The sequence below is a fragment of the Barbus barbus genome, assembly GCF_936440315.1.
Source record: "Barbus barbus genome assembly, chromosome: 24".
Taxonomy (NCBI): domain Eukaryota; kingdom Metazoa; phylum Chordata; class Actinopteri; order Cypriniformes; family Cyprinidae; genus Barbus; species Barbus barbus.
Genome location: NC_136752.1, coordinates 11,738,245 through 11,756,751, shown reverse-complemented (window position 1 = coordinate 11,756,751; position 18,507 = coordinate 11,738,245). Strand labels below are relative to the sequence as shown.

The window sequence follows — 18,507 nt, the reverse complement described above, 5'->3', positions numbered from 1 at the left end:
AGTTTAATTATTTTCTACTATTATTTCTACAAACCTTTTTTCAACTCCTGCAAGTTGAAAAGAAACATCTGAGACAAAGTTGATACATAAAGAAACTTTACTGAGATCTCTTATTATGTGAACTATAAAAAAGGTAATACAATTTTCCACTGGGTTTGTTTGTTTTCAGTGTGTCAGCTGTTTATCAGAGTGTATCAAGACACACAGACAGTTTACTCATCAGGAGTGCAGTAAGTCGCCAGATATTATATGAATAGAATATAAAAGTGCTTTTGTAAAATGCTGGATATATGTTATGTGTATCATGTTTATCCATGCATTTATTATAATATGTGTATATTTAGTGCTTGTATAACTCTCAGTCAGGTTGCCGTAGGTCAGACAGACAGAGTGTGTTTTGTTCTGGAACCCCCACAGATGCTCAAAGGTGATTTCATGGTGAGACGTCTCTCTGTCTCTTACACACACACCACACAGACTGCACTAATCTAACAAAAACTGCACACTGTATCATCTTCTTTTCTTATTTCTCTGCAGATTGTGTGTTATCATAAAAGTGATTCCATGAGGACCCACGAGACAGTCTTTGGTGTGCAGTTCCACACCGGCACTCTGTGTGGAGACCAACTTTCTTTGCAGAAAGAAGACCTTGATCACGCAAACAAAGGTACACACAGTGTTTTTTGTCAAATCTTTGCACTCCCAAAGGTTTTTTAAGAACTTTGAAGAATGAAGAATCTAAGAAGGTATTTCCATTTGCAAAATAATAAACCAAATCATGTTTATTTTGTATCTTGCACAAACTCTTTTATCTTTTCAGATAAATCAATATTGTTGGAAATGTTGGCTTAAAGTATTTGAACCGTAAATCTGGTGGACAAATGTTATTGGAAAAGGTTCATAGTTAATGTGAGGAACTATGCCTGTGATTTATTCTGCTAGGACACTGGTGTGAACCTGAGAAACTGACTTGATTTTCTTTAAATATGGAGCAAATGGACCAGGGTTATTATAGCTAATTGAAACTAAAGCTAAAAACATTTTAAAAAATTATAATAAATAAAAAAATTTTTTTACTGAAATAAAACAAAATTTAAAACTTTAATTTCAGCTAGTTGCCAAGGTGGAATTTCTCATTTTCATAAATAAATAAATAAATATTTATTCATAATAAATAGGAATAATAAAACCAGAAATGACAAAAACATAGCAATTACTGAAACGTTTAACTAAAATTAAAATAAAAAACAAAGTTTAAAAATATTAATAAAAAGAGTAATAGTATCTTAGTGATACTAAAGTAACACTGAAATGGAATGAATACGATCAGACTTTTTGAACTGTAAATAGTCTGTAAGGTAATTATTTTAATAGTTATATAACTGCACATGTTATATTGTATATAGTTAACTAATGGGGAAAAGAAATAATTTTGTTTCCTGGAATGATGGCAGCTATATGTGAACAATTTTGTATCCATATTAATGTTTTTGTTTTATTGTAGAAATAATACCTGTCTTTGTCATTATATGTGTTTTCCTTCTTTTATGGAAAGAAAGTGACTTTATACAGCCACTAAAAAGCAGTTGTTTTCAGAAGCTGTTTGATATTTTGTATGTAATATGAAATTCATTTTTGGGGGCCAACATTCTTCATTATTTTTAGTACAGGTTTGTTTTTCCTAGTGTATGAGTGTGTGCGTGACTGAGCATGTGAGCAAGTGTCGAGTGCTTTTGTTAAATAATGACAGACAAAACACATGGTGACCCAATCAGATTTGAGAAGGAGACAGACAACTTAACTCTTTACACAAACACTTCATTCTGCTTCTTACGCAATGGGAAGCCTAACTCAACTGGAATGTTGGACAGAAGAGAAAACAGTCACATTGCTGTGGCGAATGTGCTTACAAGTCACAGATACATCAGCTGTCATTGAACTTGTATGTGTTGATGTTCCCACATTGCTGTGCAGCATAGTTTTTTCCATGCCTTTCATCCCTTTCAGTCATCATTTGCTCTTGTCTCCATTCAAGACCCAAGATTCCCAGAGGACGGTATGGTGGAGCTGTTCTTTTCACAAATTGCCAACAGAGACCCATCCCTTGCTTCAGGTATCCTCACATTTCTCTGGAAAGAAAGGTGTTTTATGGATCTTTGTGATTGTGGATTATTCAATATGGCTGGTTCAGGTAGAAATTAATTTAGTAATAAATTAACCCTGTGTTTTTCCATTTAAAGATTGTGGCCACTGGAGGAGCACTTCAGCAGTTGTCATTGAAAATGACCCTCTGGATTCACTACAGGCTCAGTGGGACTTCAGGGAAAATCTTACAGCAGCAGGTAAGACTGGACATTTTAAAATATAAAAATAGAAGACAGTTCTTTTTAATTGTAATAAAATTCCATAATAATACTGCATATTTGATCAAATAAAAACAGGCTTAAAAGATTTATTTGAAAAACATTAAAGAGTTTTACTGATTCCAAACTTTTTAATGATATTGTAATTCAACACAAATTATTGAAATATGTAATGATTTATCAAGTTTGTCATGGCCAATTATGAAGAACAAAACAATATACGAAACTGCAAAAATGAAAAACATACAGTACAAAAGGATCAAATTATTGTTGTAGCCAACAGAACTTTTAAAACGTGACAATCATCACTTAATAAATCACTTTGTGATTTATTATTTTGTTTTACTGTGAAAATGTGTACAAGTGTTATGATTTTAGATTGAAGTACAGAATTCGGTCCCACTTTATATTAAGTGGCCTTAACTACTATGTACTTACATTTAAATTAATAATTTAGTACAATGCACTTATTGTGTACATACATGTTTTTACATTGTACTTATATTTTATAAATACCTGCATGTAATTACATTTGTAATTAATTTCTGTAATTACATTTTTAATTACATTGTTGACCCATCCCTTACACCTTAACCCACCCTTAAACCTACCCATACCACCAAACCCATCCCTAACCTTACCCGTATCCCACCTCAATAGCAGCAAAAGTGTTTTGCAATACAATATGAGCTCAGTAAGTACATTGTACTTATTTTTTGATATAAGTACATAGTCGTTAAGGCCACTTAATATGAAGTGGGACCCAGAATTCACTCAAAATTTTTCTAATTTTAAGAAGTCTTTGACGTTTTAAACAATAAAGCATTTATGCAATAAGACCATTAACTATTTAGCCCCTGTGATAATGTCCCATGACGCAATTAACCTCAGTCTAACAAATATAACCAATGAGATGTGAGCTAAATTGCTGAAATGAATTAATTTTCACAATATTTACCTAAAATTAAGTGTTGGTCCATTTTAGAATATTACTAGGGAAAAGTTCTGCTGATTACCAATGTGATTATAAATATTAGTCAATACAGATTTTTTTTTAAAAGTGTTATTATTACTAGATTATTGCTAGTCAACAATAAATATATATTTTTTTTAATTCACCACATAATTTATATAGAAACGTTCCTCTTTTTTGCTTTCTCATCATTTCCTTAATGCATCACATTTAGTTTTATCTTGCATACACTTTACTATATCTTTATTAACATACAGCAAACACACTAAATCTGGCATTGCATTCACTAATGTGGGGCATGTTTTTATAGTACTTCATAGGCCTCTTTTGGGACTTGAGTGGTGAAACCATGGGATTGTGGGATTTATTTTAGGATAGAAAGCAAAAGCATGAATGCATATGTAAGCAGTGTTTACTTCAGGATGCAAAGAATAGTTTTCTGAGACACGAAGGCTTGTAATGGTCTAGTAATTGTCAAGTTATGGTCTGCTACAGGAAACACGCTTTACCTCTACTACTGTTATTAAGTCTGGGCACTGTTTGCTGAGGTTAATTGGAACATATGAGACTGCGCGGGACTGTTCAGAATGAATGGAAAACTTAACCTCCTATAATAATGGTCAACTTCTTGTATTTGAAACTAATCTAATCTTGTTTGGCCTTAGGCCTCCAGATCATAATGAGCTCCAAACCAGGCCTGCCAGTTACCATAGTATCGCCACAGTACTCAGTGCGGTTGCGTTGGCTGTTTTCCTTGAGGGTTTGTAATTACTGTAAATGTTAAGGTTGCCACACTAAATGAACTGTAGTAAGACAGAGCTGCTCAAACTACATGATGTTTTGTTGAGGAGAGCGAGTCAGGATATAAAAGGAGAGCGGTGGAGCTCAGACATAACAGACCCAAATGACTCATTTGTAATTCAAAGCCAGACTAACGGGTGTACTAACATTTAGTGGCAGTTTGAGTTGTCTTCTAGGCAAGGAGAAGTAAGAGGTGAAAAAAAGTGCTGAATGGTGATGGCAACCATAATAGTATTTTTGTATTTGGATTGTTTGTAATGTATTCATTTTCCAGTCTAATAAGGTTATATGTAAAGCAATCTTCATTAAGATATAATTATGCCTTCTGAAAAGTAACATATTTAACAGTAACAGGGTTGACCGTTGTACAATTCAGTTTGATTTTACAAGTCTTGTGCCCAAGATTTTGAAACTACAGTGTGCTTTCAATGATGATATCTTTACAAATATACATTTTTCAGTCATCAGATATTTACTATTTTAAATCAAGGTAGCAGAGTTTAGTCAAGTCAAGTCTGCTTTATTGTCAATTCTTCCACATGTACAGCACATACATACAGAGAATTGAAATTGCGTTACCCTCAGACCCTTGGTGTAAACAGTTAACATTAAACACGTTCAAATACAGATAATACAGTTTAAACATATGTACATACAACTCTATAGCTATACAAGTAAGGACATTGTAGAAAAAAAAATAAAGAAATAGATAAAGTGGCATAAGGCGCATGGCAGATAGTGCAAACCAGTTAAATAAAAACAAAACTGTGCAGATATATTTGTAGTGCAAAAAGAGCTTATCAATCTGAGAACATTGTAGAAAAATAAAAAAGATAGATAAAGTGACATAAGGCACATGGCAGAATAGATGGAGTGCAAACCAGTTAAATAAACCAAAACTGTGCAGATATATGTGTAGTGCAAAAAGAGCTTGTCAGTCTGTTAAATTGACAGGAGAACAGTCTTTTTGTGAGACTATCCGAGGAGGTAGTTTGCAGTCAATGCTGGATGAGGTAGTGATCAGTACAATGCTGCACAAGTGAGAGGTGCTGGTCACAGTTTGTAAGCAGGTGGGGGTGGGTGGGATCACCTGCAATGCGGAGGGCTTTGCGGGTGAGACGGGTGCTGTAAATGTCCTGGAGGGAGGGGAGAGAGACACCAATGATCTTCTCAGCTGCTCTCACTATTCGCTGAAGTGACTTGCGGCAGGATGCGTTGCAAGCGCCATACCACACAGTGATGCAGCTGGTTAGGATGCTCTCGATGGTGCCTCTGTAGAAGGTGCACATGATGGGGGTCGGAGCTCTGGCTCTTCTGAGTTTGCGGAGGAAGTAGAGACGCTGCTGTGCTTTCTTGGCCAGTGCTACAGTGTTGTTAGTCCAGGAGAGGTCCTCTGTGATGTGCACACCCAGGAACTTGGTGCTGCTCACTCTCTCCACAGTTGCACCGTTGATGGTCAGAGGGGCATGCTGAGTGTGTACTCTCCTGAAGTCAACAACAATGTCCTTCGTCTTCTCCATATTCAGAGAGAGATTGTTGTCACTGCACCACCCGGCCAGGCGGCTCACCTCGCTCCTGTAGTTTGTCTCATCTCTGTTGCTAATGAGACCCACCACAGTTGTGTCATCCGCAAACTTAATGATCAGGTTAGAGTTGTTTGAAGGTGTGCAGTCGTGGGTCAGCAGCGTGAAGAGGAGGGGGCTCAGCACACATCCTTGGGGGGCCCCAGTGTTCAGTGTGATGGTGCTGGATGTGTTACTGCCAACCCGTACTGCTTGAGGTCTCCCGGTCAGGAAGTCCAACAGCCAGTTGCACAGAGAGGTGTTGAGCCCCAGCTGGACCAGTTTGTGTGTGAGCTGTTGAGGGATGATTGTGTTGAATGCTGAACTGAAGTCTATGAACAGCATCCTGACATATGAGTCTTTTTTGTCCAGATGTGTGAGGGGTGGGTGGAGGGCAGTGGCGATGGCATCATCGGTCGAGCGGTTGGACCTACATGCAAACTGGAAGGGGTTTACATTTTAAGATTGTATTGCAAAAAAAATCAATGTCTTGTATGGATGATTTTAGTGACAATTTAATTTTATGCCATTATAACAAAGTTGTGGCTATTTTGGCAGTAGTTTGTCATTTGAAAGCGGGGGTGGGGTTGATGATAACAAGGTTGACACAATTGTAAGTAAGCATTTATTTCAGTATAAACCATTTACATTGCAAGCCACCAGTGTCTTTGATATTTATTTCTGAAGTAGGTAGAGTTGATAAAAATATAAACGCAATTTTAGCAGTCATGTAAAATAAATTTTCTACATGAATTAAATTAAAATAAAAAAAACTTTAATATAAAAGAATTAAAAATGCATTTAGAATGTTTTTTTTTTATTATTAAAATATATGCATATGGTAAACTATTTTTTGAAAGTTAGGGGACTCTAAAATATTTTAATGTTTTTTTTATTTTGTTTTGTTTTGTTTAAATGTATCTAATGCTAACCAAGGCTGCATTTATTTGATCAAAAGTATAAAAAGTTGTTATGTGAAATATTATTGATTTAATTGTTCTACTTTTCTAATTATTCTCAATTTGAATGTCGTTGAAAAGGTCTTTTATTCCTGTGATGGCAAACATGAATTTTCAGCAGCCATTTCTCCAGTCTTCAGTGTCACATGATCCTTCAGAAATCATGGTTGTGAAAAAATGCTGTACTGCTTAATATTTTTGTTGAAACTGTGATACATTTTTTTTCCTCAGTATTCTTTTATGAATTAAATTTTTTTTTTTAAAGCATTTAGTTTGAAATATTTTGCAGCATTATACTATAAATGTATTTACTATCATTCTTTCTTAAAAGAAAATCTTACTGACCCCAAACTTTTGAACAGTGGGCTATTTTGATAACAAAATTCAGGGTGGCACAACTTACCCACTGGCATATCTTACCCCACCTTCACCTATATACAAAATTATGCAGAAGTAAATTGCTTCAAGGACTGGAACATGATGAGTGTTTAACTCCACGAAACTGAACTTTGTTCTCTTTGTCCAGTTACAGTTCAGTGATCAGGGAGGAACTAAGTTGCACTTGTTTTGTTTACCCTTCACTTCTGCTAAGTTTAGTGTTTTAGGGCAATGCACAAGAATTGGAAATTCCATGTCCGGATATTTAAAGGTTGGGAGTTTCTTTGCACAACTGCAAAAAATCAATCCCAACAGCTTAATGTGTGTGTGTGTGTGTGTGTGTGTGTGTGTGTGTGTGTGTGTGTGTGTGTGTGTGTGCGTGTGTGTTTCATATGGGACTGAGGCTTGATGCACATCTGGTTGTGTGATTCCGTCTCGAGCAGCCATGTAATTTAGAGATACCTCATGGTTGGAGCACAAACAGCCTTTACAATTTACAATACATAAACTCAAATATAGAATTACACACGCTCACCAACACACACTGTATGTCTGTAATTATTGCCAGTCGTAGCGACAAACAGTCTGAAAGAATTCTACTGCCAAATGACTAAAAGTTGCATGCTTTTATTCTCTCACTCTCGTTATCTTTCTTTTGCTTTCTTTCAGTCTCTTTCATCATTGTGTTTCTTTTTACCTCTTGTTTGCTTCTCTTGTTCTTTACTATACCAATACCTCCCTTATCTCTCTCTGTCTCTTTTGCGCTCCGTCTCTCCACCCACACATAACTCCGCCTTTGTGTTTACATTCCCCGCTCCATATTTGGAGGGCTCAAGGTCCTCCGAGCGTCCGTTCGCACTCTACAACAAGCATATGTGTGTGTGTACAGCTTTTGGTTGGCTCGAGCGGAATAATGCTTCCCAAGCCAGGATTTTCCCGTACACCCAGGAGGGGCACCTGAAAGGGGTTACCTGTGTGTGGAGGTGGAGAGAGAGAGAGAGAGAGGGAGAGCGAGCAGTACTGTAAGAAGAAAAGGAGGAGGGAAAACAGGGGAAAGGGAGGAAAGAGATTGACTGAGAGAAAGAAAAAGAAGAAGAGGAAAGAAAAAGAGACCCAGGGGAGCTGTTATCACCTTATGGGAAAGAATGCAAGCTGCCTGTCTGTTTAAAACTACATGAGGAGAGAAGGAGAGAAAGAGAGAGCAGGACAAAATGGGCACAGACGCCTGCAGGATAAACACGGTCAGGACCGCTTGCCTCTTTCCTTCCTTTTTTCACCTCTTTCTTTATTCATTCAAGAAAAGTTGTTTGTTTTTCTTTTTTTCTGTATTGTAGAGGCTCTCTTTCTCACTTGTGACTCTGTCAGATGTCTTTTTGCCCTTCGTCATAGTTTCCATGGTCAAAGTCATCTCAGATACCTTTGGGGTCTGATTCGAGAGGATGTTTCTGGAAAGCATTAGGTTTGTGACGCTACGTGCATTTTTGAAGCGGTGCAGGGTGGTGGGATATACTTTCAGCAGCAACACGGTTGATTTATATTGTGAGTTGTTGAAAGCTCTTGTGATAAACGAATGCAGTTGTGCTTCATTTATCAAGAACAATTGCAGCATAGGTCATTTTAAAGTACTTTTGTGGGTAGCAAGAAGTTTCAGGTTTTATGCAGTCTTAAGGCACTTGGCTAAAACATATTTGGGCAGAATATGAAGAAATATTAGTATGTTGCTCTTTTACTAATTTATAATGTGGACTTTTTGCTAGTTGCAAAGTCAAGTTTGTTGTCAGTGCTGAATGATGCATTGAACTAGTTGGTTTTGATCAAGTGGTCTATTAAATATTTATTTTTAGATTATGATAAAGTTCGTTTGACAGTATGATGACTGTAGAATCTCAGTTGCTGGGTGTGTGTTTATATGCCTGTGTTTGTGAGTGTGTGAGAGAGTTGCCAGATGTGGCGTTTTATCATGCATGCCTGGTATTTGGATTTCAGCCTCTTGAGACTAGGGAAGCTTTACTGGTTTAGTTAAAAAAGTCTGTGTTTTTCACCAGTTGAAATACTAACCAGTTTTGCCTTTGCGATCAATCCCATGCAGTTTATATTAGGTGTCTTTACTTACCATGTACTTGCATCAAAAAATATATACAATGTACTTAATGTGTTCATATTGTATTGTATAACACATTTGTTGCTATTGAGGTGACACGGTTAAGGCTAGCGACAGGTTTTGTGGTGTGGTTAGTGCTAAGGGTGGTTGAAGGGGTAGGATAAACAGTGTAGTTACAGAAATTAATTACAGATGTAATTACATCAGGGTTTTTTTAAATATAAAAAGCATGTATGTATACAGTTGTATCAAGTTATTAATTTAAATGTTAGTACATAGTAGTTAAAGATAGTATAAAGTGAGTATGTGGGATTGTTTCTGGTTGACAAAATATCATTTTTACATAACATATATCTTGTCTATAGAGACTATAGAGTGCTGCAGAGATGACGTATTTTCACCTTGGTTTTCTTAACAAAAACCCAATAGGATTTTTCCATTGGATTTTTGATTATTGCAGAAAATAAACTCTGTGACCAACAAAAGTTTATGATTCATATACGTTTTGTTCATCATGTTAATCTTCACAAATAAACACAACTTGAATGAATTTTGAAGCCTAAATACCAGAAGGTAAAAGCTAAACATAGGTTAGAACTAAACTCTTTCAGTGTTTTAAAAAAATATATTTTTCCTGAACGTTTGAGTTCGAATGGTTTGTAAGAGCATGATTAACACAAGATGTAGGATGGATGTTGTGTTATGTGAAAATATCTTGAGATTGTGTTAACCAAAACCTTTATTTCAATATCCATTGAGAAAAACTAGAAGTGCTAAAATGCCTACTCGGTTTTGGGGTTTTACCTAAATAAAACACATCATCCCTGCTGGACTCTATTGCTGAAATGATCATAGAATGTGGCGTGATGTTAAATATCAGTGTTTGCATGTGTTTGTACAAGCCTGCATGTGTGATGCTGCCATCTGGCTTCATGCTGAACAGTAGATATGTGTTATCAGTCATGATCATTGCTGTGAGTCTCTGAGTTTGTCATGACACATGACACTATCTGCTGCGATCTGTGTTCAGCTGCTGCCGGCTGACTGATGTGTCTTCGCTAGAACACACACAACGGCCACACAAAGACATATCTAGGTCTGTGTACCTGTGTGTTTGTGTGATGACTAAGGTGTCTGCAACTCGTTAGAGACGTGTTAACATTTCCACTGGACCCCAGACTATGACACACACAACTGAATGTAGGAGGAGTGGGTGAAGATAAGGGGCCACAGGTGTGACTTTGTTTTCAACACCTGTGTGTTACCATGGTAACTTTTTACACTTTAAAATTGTTATACATAAAGAAATGAGTAGTAATATTGACAAACTTGTTTGAAATGAAGTACTTTCACATATCAGAGGTCATGGATGCCAAAATCGACGGGGAAAATCTTTAAAATCTGCACTTTGCTTTTGCGTGATTCTTCATCCACACCAATAGGTGTCAGGATGTCAGCACAATGTCATAAAAACAGTAAAAGTTAGGGGCGTGTCAGTGAAAAAACATGGTGGACACCGTAAATTCAGGATCTGTTTTGAATTTTAATTTTATAAATTTGATGAAATGTATGAAATGACTATTTTATTTACTATAAAATGGAACAAAAACTGGCATGATTAGGCCTATACAATAGTAGAAAAACTTTGCTAGATATTCTTGCTTCATTTTGCTCCTTTCAAAGTGATTTGAACACAGCAGGCAGAATAATTCCAGCTTCATTTGAGCTTTTGAATACATTTTGAACTTTTTAAGAGCACTGGAACTCATAAGTCCTAAATGAGTTCCAAATGGCAGAGGTCAACTAATTCTCTACTGATTGTACTAACTTTTCATTCTTTCTTCCACAGCCAAACAAAAAGAAGGCGCACACTCTCTGAGCAGTGACTCGGGACTCTCCAGCTCCTCCCAGTGGACTGGAGGACAAACCTCTGGGTTCCCAATCAGTTACGGCTCTGAGGAGCATCCCCAGCTTCCCAGAGTGATCCCTGGGCTCAGAATGGAGGAGGAACAACCTTCTCCAGGCAACCCGAGACGTGACCCTAAAGCCAATCAAGCTACATTTGATCATTCCAGTCATTTAAATGGTGAAACAATGTTCATAGAACGAGAGACGGATATTATAGATGATGAGGATGACATCATCACTCCGAATGCTGCTGTTTCAGACTCTAAAGACACACTGTCTTCAAAGCAAATGTCTTCATTTGAATGTCAGAAATCATCTGCCAAATCAGATGATTGTCAAAGGGAAGCTCCTCCTGCCATATTTAGAGACGTGAATTCGTCAAACACACTTTCACACACTTCAGTACCTTCTGGATATCAGACACATATATGGGTAAAACAGCAACAGTCCACGTCTTACATGCACACTCCATCAGACAGACTGGAACACAGAGAGGAGATGGAGCTCCAAAAAGGTGCAAGCAAACCTTCATTACCAGACAATGGCTTTCCGGAGACTCAGTCTGAGCCAGACAAGGATGATGAGTTTGCGACACTGGCTTTGGATGTTGATCAGTCAATTGAACAGCTCAATCAGCTGATCCTGGACCTTGACCCTGACTTTGAACCAATCCCCACACAGGCAAGGAGTCACATGACCCGCTCGGCCTCCCTTCAGACCAATGGAAAGACGCATTCGGTTGGACCGGCCAAATCCCTCCAGTCAGGTAAGAGCAAATCCTGATACATTCATCAGTCCTGAATCAATTTATTGATTCCAACTGGCCAGCAATCCACCAGAAATATTCTAGTTATGTTTTTGGACGAAATACTATGATATTCTTTGAAATACCCTGGTGTATCATATAAATGCCACAGTATATGAATATAGCAAGCATTGTGTAACATATATAAAAAGTATCATGGTATTACTATCTGAGACCATCAAAATACCATGGTATTGTCAACGTACATTTTGTAAGCCTTCACAAACTTGATAGAAACACAAGTTCTGCACATGCCCAACAAATTAACCTTTTTATTAAGAGGAAATATTTTTACCTTTTTTGATTTTGTAACTTATATTTTGTATATTTGTTTTTCTAAACATAAAATGCACAGGATGCTGTTATACCAAATACTTTTGGAAATTCAAATTGGAATAAATGCTCATCGTTCTATTATTATCACTGTAAAATCAAATGTATGTCAAATACAAAGGTAACTGTAAAGATATCATAAGGCAACCAACATTTTGTTTATTTTTTTATAAATTCTACAGTTCAAAATTTTGCATCAATACATTTTTTCATTAAATTGATCAAAATTTACTTGTAAAGATTTATACTCTTACAAATATTTTTATTTTAAACAAATGTTGTTATTTTAAACATTCTATAAATCAAATAATCATGATAAATTCTTTTAAAAATTAAAAAGTAATCTTACAAAACCAAAATCTTAGAATGGTGATGTGTGTATGTATAGATACAGTGCCCTCCATACGTATTGGAACAGTAAAGACAAAATTGCTCTGTTGTCTGTGGAGTCAATACATTTACAAATATGATTAAAAGATGAATATGAAACAAAACTACAGAATGTCACATTTTATTATTAACCGTTTCAACACATACATGTTTTACCAAATAAAAAGAACAGCACTTTTAGAGTTCATCCCACTCACTGATGTGAGCATAAGTATTGGGACGGTTGAACATAAGGCAGACATAAAAGATTAAAAGCTATTATTTAGTTACAGATCCCTTGCGCACAATCACAGCAGTGAGTCTGTGACCCATAGACATCACCAGACTCTTGGTCTCATCCTTTGAAATACTTTTCCCAGCCTTTAATGCAGCCAATTCCAATTATTGCTTGTTTTGGGGAGTTTCTGCCTTTACTCTCCTCTCCAGCTGGTGAAATTCATGTTTAATCGGATTTAAATCTGGAGATTGACTTGGGCAATCTAAGACTTTCCATTTCTTTGCCCTTATAAATTCCTTGACTGAACTGGCAGGGTGTTTTGGGTCATTGTCCTGATGCAATATGAAGCACTGCCCAATGAATCTGGTGGTATTTTCTTGAATATTGGTAGGCAAGATGGTTTTGTACCCTTCCAAATTCATTCTGCTACTGTCATCATACATTAAGTCATCAGTAAAGTTGAGAGGGACTGTTCCAGAGGTAGTCATGCATGCCCATGCCATGACACCACCTCCACCATGCTTTACAGATGAGGCTGTATGTTTGTGATCATTGCAGTTCCCTTTTTTATCTCCACATTTTTTGCTTTCCTGTCACTTAGATAAAAGTTCATCTTTGTCTCATCGGTCCATAAACACAGTTCTAAAACTCTTCTGGCTCACCTTTGTGCTTTTTTGCAAACTCTAATCTTGCCTTTCTATTTTTGGTGCTGGTTGGTGGTTTGTATCTTGCTGTGTAGCATCTGTAATTCTGTGTCAAAGTCTCCTGAGGACAGTAGATTGTCAGAGTATCACCCCAGCTTTCTGGAAGTTGTTGGTGATTTTACAGACATGTCTTTTAGGGTTCATTTTCACAGCTTTTATGATTTTTCTGTCATCAACTACTGTTGTTTTCTCAGCCGATCAGGTAGTTGTTGGTTGCTGGTGGTTTCCAAACTCTTGATTTCTCCGTGCCCTTTGTTTTTGCTACAGCTCTAACTGACTTCCACTTTTCTTTTAGCCTCCAAATTGCTTGCTTTTCTCTCAAAGTCAGCTCCCTCATCCTGGTTGTTGTGTGTCATCATCGAATGCAAGATTCAGAATACAGAAGTAATGGATATAACTGATACAACACATTCCCTGCTTTTAATATCTGAAGAATTAATGCAACAGGACACAGCTGATCACTTAGAAAGACCTGTGAGGCAACTGTTCCAATACTTATGCTCACATCAGATAGAGGGATGAAACTCTAAAAGTGCTGAACTTCTTAGCTGGTAAAACATCTATGTGTTGAATCACCCAATAATCAAATGTGACATTCTGTAGTTTTGTCTCATGTTCATCTTTTAATCATATTCATAAATGTCTTGACTCCACAGCCAACAGAGCAATTTTGTATTTACCGTTCCAATACTTTTGGAGGGCACTGTACATATTACATTCATATTTCAAATACATGTGGCATTTTTTCCTTGTTCATGGGTTAATGTCTAGTGAATTTTTAAATGAATGTTTGAGGTTTCTATTGGCAGGGGCCAAATTTATGTTAATAAATGCACACAAGTAACATACAATGGTACTCTATGTGCTGCTCCTGACAGGTTTGCTAAAGAAAATAAAGTCCTGCCTTTCATTTCTCTCTCTCTCTCTCTCTCTCTCTCTCTCTCTCTCTCTCTCTCTCTCTCTCTCTCTCTCTCTCTCTCTCTCTCTCTCTCTCTCTCGCTCGCTCGCTCGCTCGCTCGCTCGCTCTCTCTCTCTCTGTGTGTGTGTGCTTGAATATGTAAACATCCAGGTCTAGTATGGAGTGCTTGCAAAGTGTAAATATGACCTCTAAGCTGCATGTACTTTAGTTTAAAAATTGACAATCATATTTCTAGCAGTGTAATAACAATGCTCTTGACAACCATTTAGTTACTCCTTAATAATGCTATATTGACCGCTGCTTTACCAAACACATCTGTGATGCGGTCTGCATGAACTCATTACTCTCTCTCCTTTGACCTCGGCATACTGAGTGGGTCTTTTTGCTTTTGAAGTGTGTCCCCTGCCTTGCATATGTCCCCTGTTTATTCTGTTATAAGATCTTCTGATCCTTTCTTACTGGATGAGCCCGTGTCAGAGCAATTCTGACACCTGGAATGAAGTCTTTGAGTAGAGCAGGGAATTCATCCTGCTGAACAGAAATCTATGCAGAGTGTTATTATTACTGTAGTATGTCACCAGATATATGCCCTGTGGTGTGTGTGTTTGAATACACATGGTGTAAGGGCTGAGGAATGCCTTTGAAGTGAGCGTCTACTGACACACAAAGCATGTTGCCTTTCCCCATCGTCGAGTCTACAGGATTTTGTTTGTCTGTACAGTGATAGTTAACAGAGTTTGTACTGGTGCCATTTATTACCATGTTTTTATACTCGTTATGAAAAATTGGGATTCAAAATTCTGAGACCACGCTGATAATATGGGATATTTTAAAATTTAAACCCAGAAATAATCAAATAAATCAAATAAAGAAATGTAAAATTAAGATTTATTTTTTCAGAATTACATGTACTTACAGAATTACACTTATTTAGGTCTCTAATCAAATAAGAAAATTTGTGTCATTGATCATGTGATTTATTGTATAGCGGGTCAGATGTTTTTGAAGCTCATTGATGCTCAAAATTATCTTTGGAGAATCATGCTGGAGAATATGTTTTCATGTATCTTGAGTGGTGCTGTCATTTAAGCAAAATACAGAAACTAAATAAGATATTTTGAAATTAAACATTTTAATCAAACTGTTATAATATAATTTGTAATGGATAAAATTGTTTAAAATAGAAATATGCGAAGCAGAAGGCCTCAGAAAATGTGACCCAATTTATCAAAATTCTCAATATCAAACATCTTGTGAATGTATTTATTTATTTAATTTATAAAAATGTATTTATAAAGTGTTTTACAGTTATTTATTTATATTTATATAATTTAAATATTATTTTATTTTACTACTACTTTTAATATTATTTTTAATATTATTGTTTATCCTTGTTGTTGTTGATATTTATTTTAATGTTTTTATGGAATGTAATCTAACACAGCCCCGTCAATGGCTCTTGTTCATAAATATAAGCTTCCCCTCATGGATCTCATCTAAACAAGTGTTGTTTGAGAGCATGCTATTTTAGTTCCTGTTGTTTGTTTGATGTTGTTAGAAAATTCTAAATAAGAGTGAGATCCTATTTCAAAACTGAATGACCAGTCACAGTTAAATGTGATCTGTCATACAATGAATTCAATGTCTCTGTCTGTACAGGTTGCAGGCAGAAGCAGCTCAGTGATGTCTCTGAATACTCTGTGCTGCGGAAGGTGGGTGGCGATCGAATGCAGAACAACCAGAGATTCGTCTTTGGAACACCATCGGTACAAATTCACAAATTGCCTCATAACTGTATAGCCTCAAAACTTAAACATTAAATACTTAACTGGAGACTAGTGCGATAAAATCGCTTCCTAACCCTGTGCAAATTTTTGCCCAATGTAAAATACAAGTTTAACTTGTATTGAACCCAGAACATTGCTACAACAATGCCTTGCATGTTTTTGTCTGTTTCAGCGAGGTCTATATCACACTGACGCTGTTGACATTGGTGACCTTCCTACAGAGGTTGACAGTCCACTGTGGGTGGGTCTAAATCAAGTTCCACCCACACCGGCATTTCCTGTGACACCCCCCACTCCATATGGTAAGACTGACACTGTACTTGATGTTTGTTATGTGAGTAAGCCTTTCACTGTCTTACTAAGCTCTGTTACTATAATAGTGCCCTTGTGTGGTCATATATGAAAATACAGTGGTGGCCAAAAGTATTAGAACACTAGTATTTTCACCAGCTAAAAAAACGCTTTTAATTTTGTTATTTCTATCTTTTGCTGTAGTGTGTCAGTAGGAAATATCAGTTTACATGTAATAATCCAGTGAGATTTTTGTTTGCAGTTTGTTCGGTTTCTTCATGTCATTCCAGACAGACTGGATGATGATGAGATCAGATCTCTGTGTGGAGCACTGGCTTTTGTCAGACTCCTTGTGCAAACAAAAATCTCACTGGATTATTACAATGGCAAAATGAATGTTTGGAAATATAAACTGATATTTCCTATTATTGACACACTACAGCAAAAGATAGAAGTAACTGACTTAAAACCATTTTTTAGCTGGTGAAAATACTAGTGTTCTAATCATTTTTTCAATAGCACATTTACAAAATACATGCATTGCCCAAAGTGCTTTTCAGCAGATAATCTAAACAGTATGACCATTTACATAATCATAGACACATTAAAACCTGGTAATGTTTAATTTAAAAATATCTTCATTCTTAAATTAAACACATCCACTGTCAGAATAGTTTTTTTTTTTAATAGTTAGGAAGTAGAAAACACAGAAGGCCCTAATATTTTGTGATCTTAAAGAATCTTAAACTGAATCCTAAAATAAAAAGGCAACTAATGTAAAGACGCTAAAACTGGAGTAATACTATTGCGCTTCATTGTATGGGGCAAAACAACAAAAAACAACACGCTGTGCCTTATTACTGATAAGATTCAGAAATGTACTGGCCCATGAGGCTTTAACCTTGCCTAAGCAATTTACTAGTGAACAAAACAATTAAGACCCACTTGGAGTGCAATATATTCAATAGTTTTGTAACATCAGCATATAAATGATAAAAAAAAATTGTATTTATGAAAAATTTAGTCTAATGGACACATAAAATTTAAATAAAAATGGTCCAAGAATAGAACCCTGTGGCACACCACTGCTTAATGTATTTAATTGTCTCTTTCTCCTCATAGTGAAGAGTGGACATGACATCATCCCTCCAAGACCTGGTTCTCAACCCAGTAGACACTACATGAGCTCTCCAATGTGGCAAGGTAATCAACTGCCACAGTGGCTACATCCTTATGCTACTTCCTTTTATACTATATCTACAGTAGCAAAATCATGTTTATCTACATGAGAGGACATGAATGTTTGTGGATATCAATTTGTGTGTGTCTTTGGTTGATCTAGTCAGGAAAATATCCAACCGTATCTCACACAAATGTGACCTTTAAAAACGGTCCCCTGTAGCAAAGTCTGTCTTGCTGCTGTCGCAAATTCTGTGCTGCTCAAAATAACTCTGCTACAGGATGTGGCCCTCTGGGTCAGGATGCATATTTCCTGTAACCTGGCCAATCAGTGCTTTGGGAACTAGAGCTGTGCTTAGAATTAAGCCCAAAGTGTACTTCAGTTTTGACACAAACCCTTACTGTATGTGTACAGCTGAACACATAGCTTTCCAAAGTGTGCACTACAAAGAGCACACATGTGCATTAGAAAGTTTCATCCTTATCCAGCTATTTCTCTCTAGAAGTTATGAGCAAAAAAATGTCTTTGTACTTGTTTAAATTAGAGTTGTATGCATTTCTTAACCCCCTCACACAAGTCCTTGTCAATGCTAGCATCTGTTGTTATTGCAGACTTGTCACTTTACAAATGCTATTCTGTCAGTCATTTCTTGATTTAGTAGTCAAATTCATATTTGTTAAAGCTATGCAAACAAAAAAAACGATCAAAATCGTTATAGTCAAAGTCATCAGCACATTTGCAAAAACCCAACGATTTATTTTGCACTCATAAAAAAATAATTCCATCGGGCAGTTATGTAACTTTTATGGGGAAACACTATTGCCTGATTACATCTT

The 18,507-nt window shown here is 36.5% G+C and overlaps 1 protein-coding gene across 5 annotated transcripts in view; it reads left to right on the top strand.

Annotated features, from left to right (window-relative positions):
- Window positions 1-18,507, top strand: part of LOC306843915 (tensin-3-like) — a 50,690-nt gene that overhangs the window by 7,508 nt on the left and 24,675 nt on the right. For 2 of the 5 annotated variants that reach the window (XM_079375633.1, XM_079375631.1), the window contains 9 exons: window positions 170-230; window positions 363-438; window positions 538-667; window positions 2,036-2,113; window positions 2,241-2,342; window positions 10,987-11,811; window positions 16,073-16,125; window positions 16,373-16,502; window positions 17,614-17,694. In XM_079375633.1, coding sequence (XP_079231759.1) covers window positions 170-230; window positions 363-438; window positions 538-667; window positions 2,036-2,113; window positions 2,241-2,342; window positions 10,987-11,811; window positions 16,073-16,125; window positions 16,373-16,502; window positions 17,614-17,694 — 1,536 coding nt within the window. Of the gene's footprint in view, window positions 1-169; window positions 231-362; window positions 439-537; window positions 668-2,035; window positions 2,114-2,240; window positions 2,343-10,986; window positions 11,812-16,072; window positions 16,180-16,372; window positions 16,503-17,613; window positions 17,695-18,507 lie in introns of all 5 variants that reach the window. The other 3 variants (XM_079375632.1, XM_079375630.1, XM_079375634.1) reach the window with 2 other exon arrangements.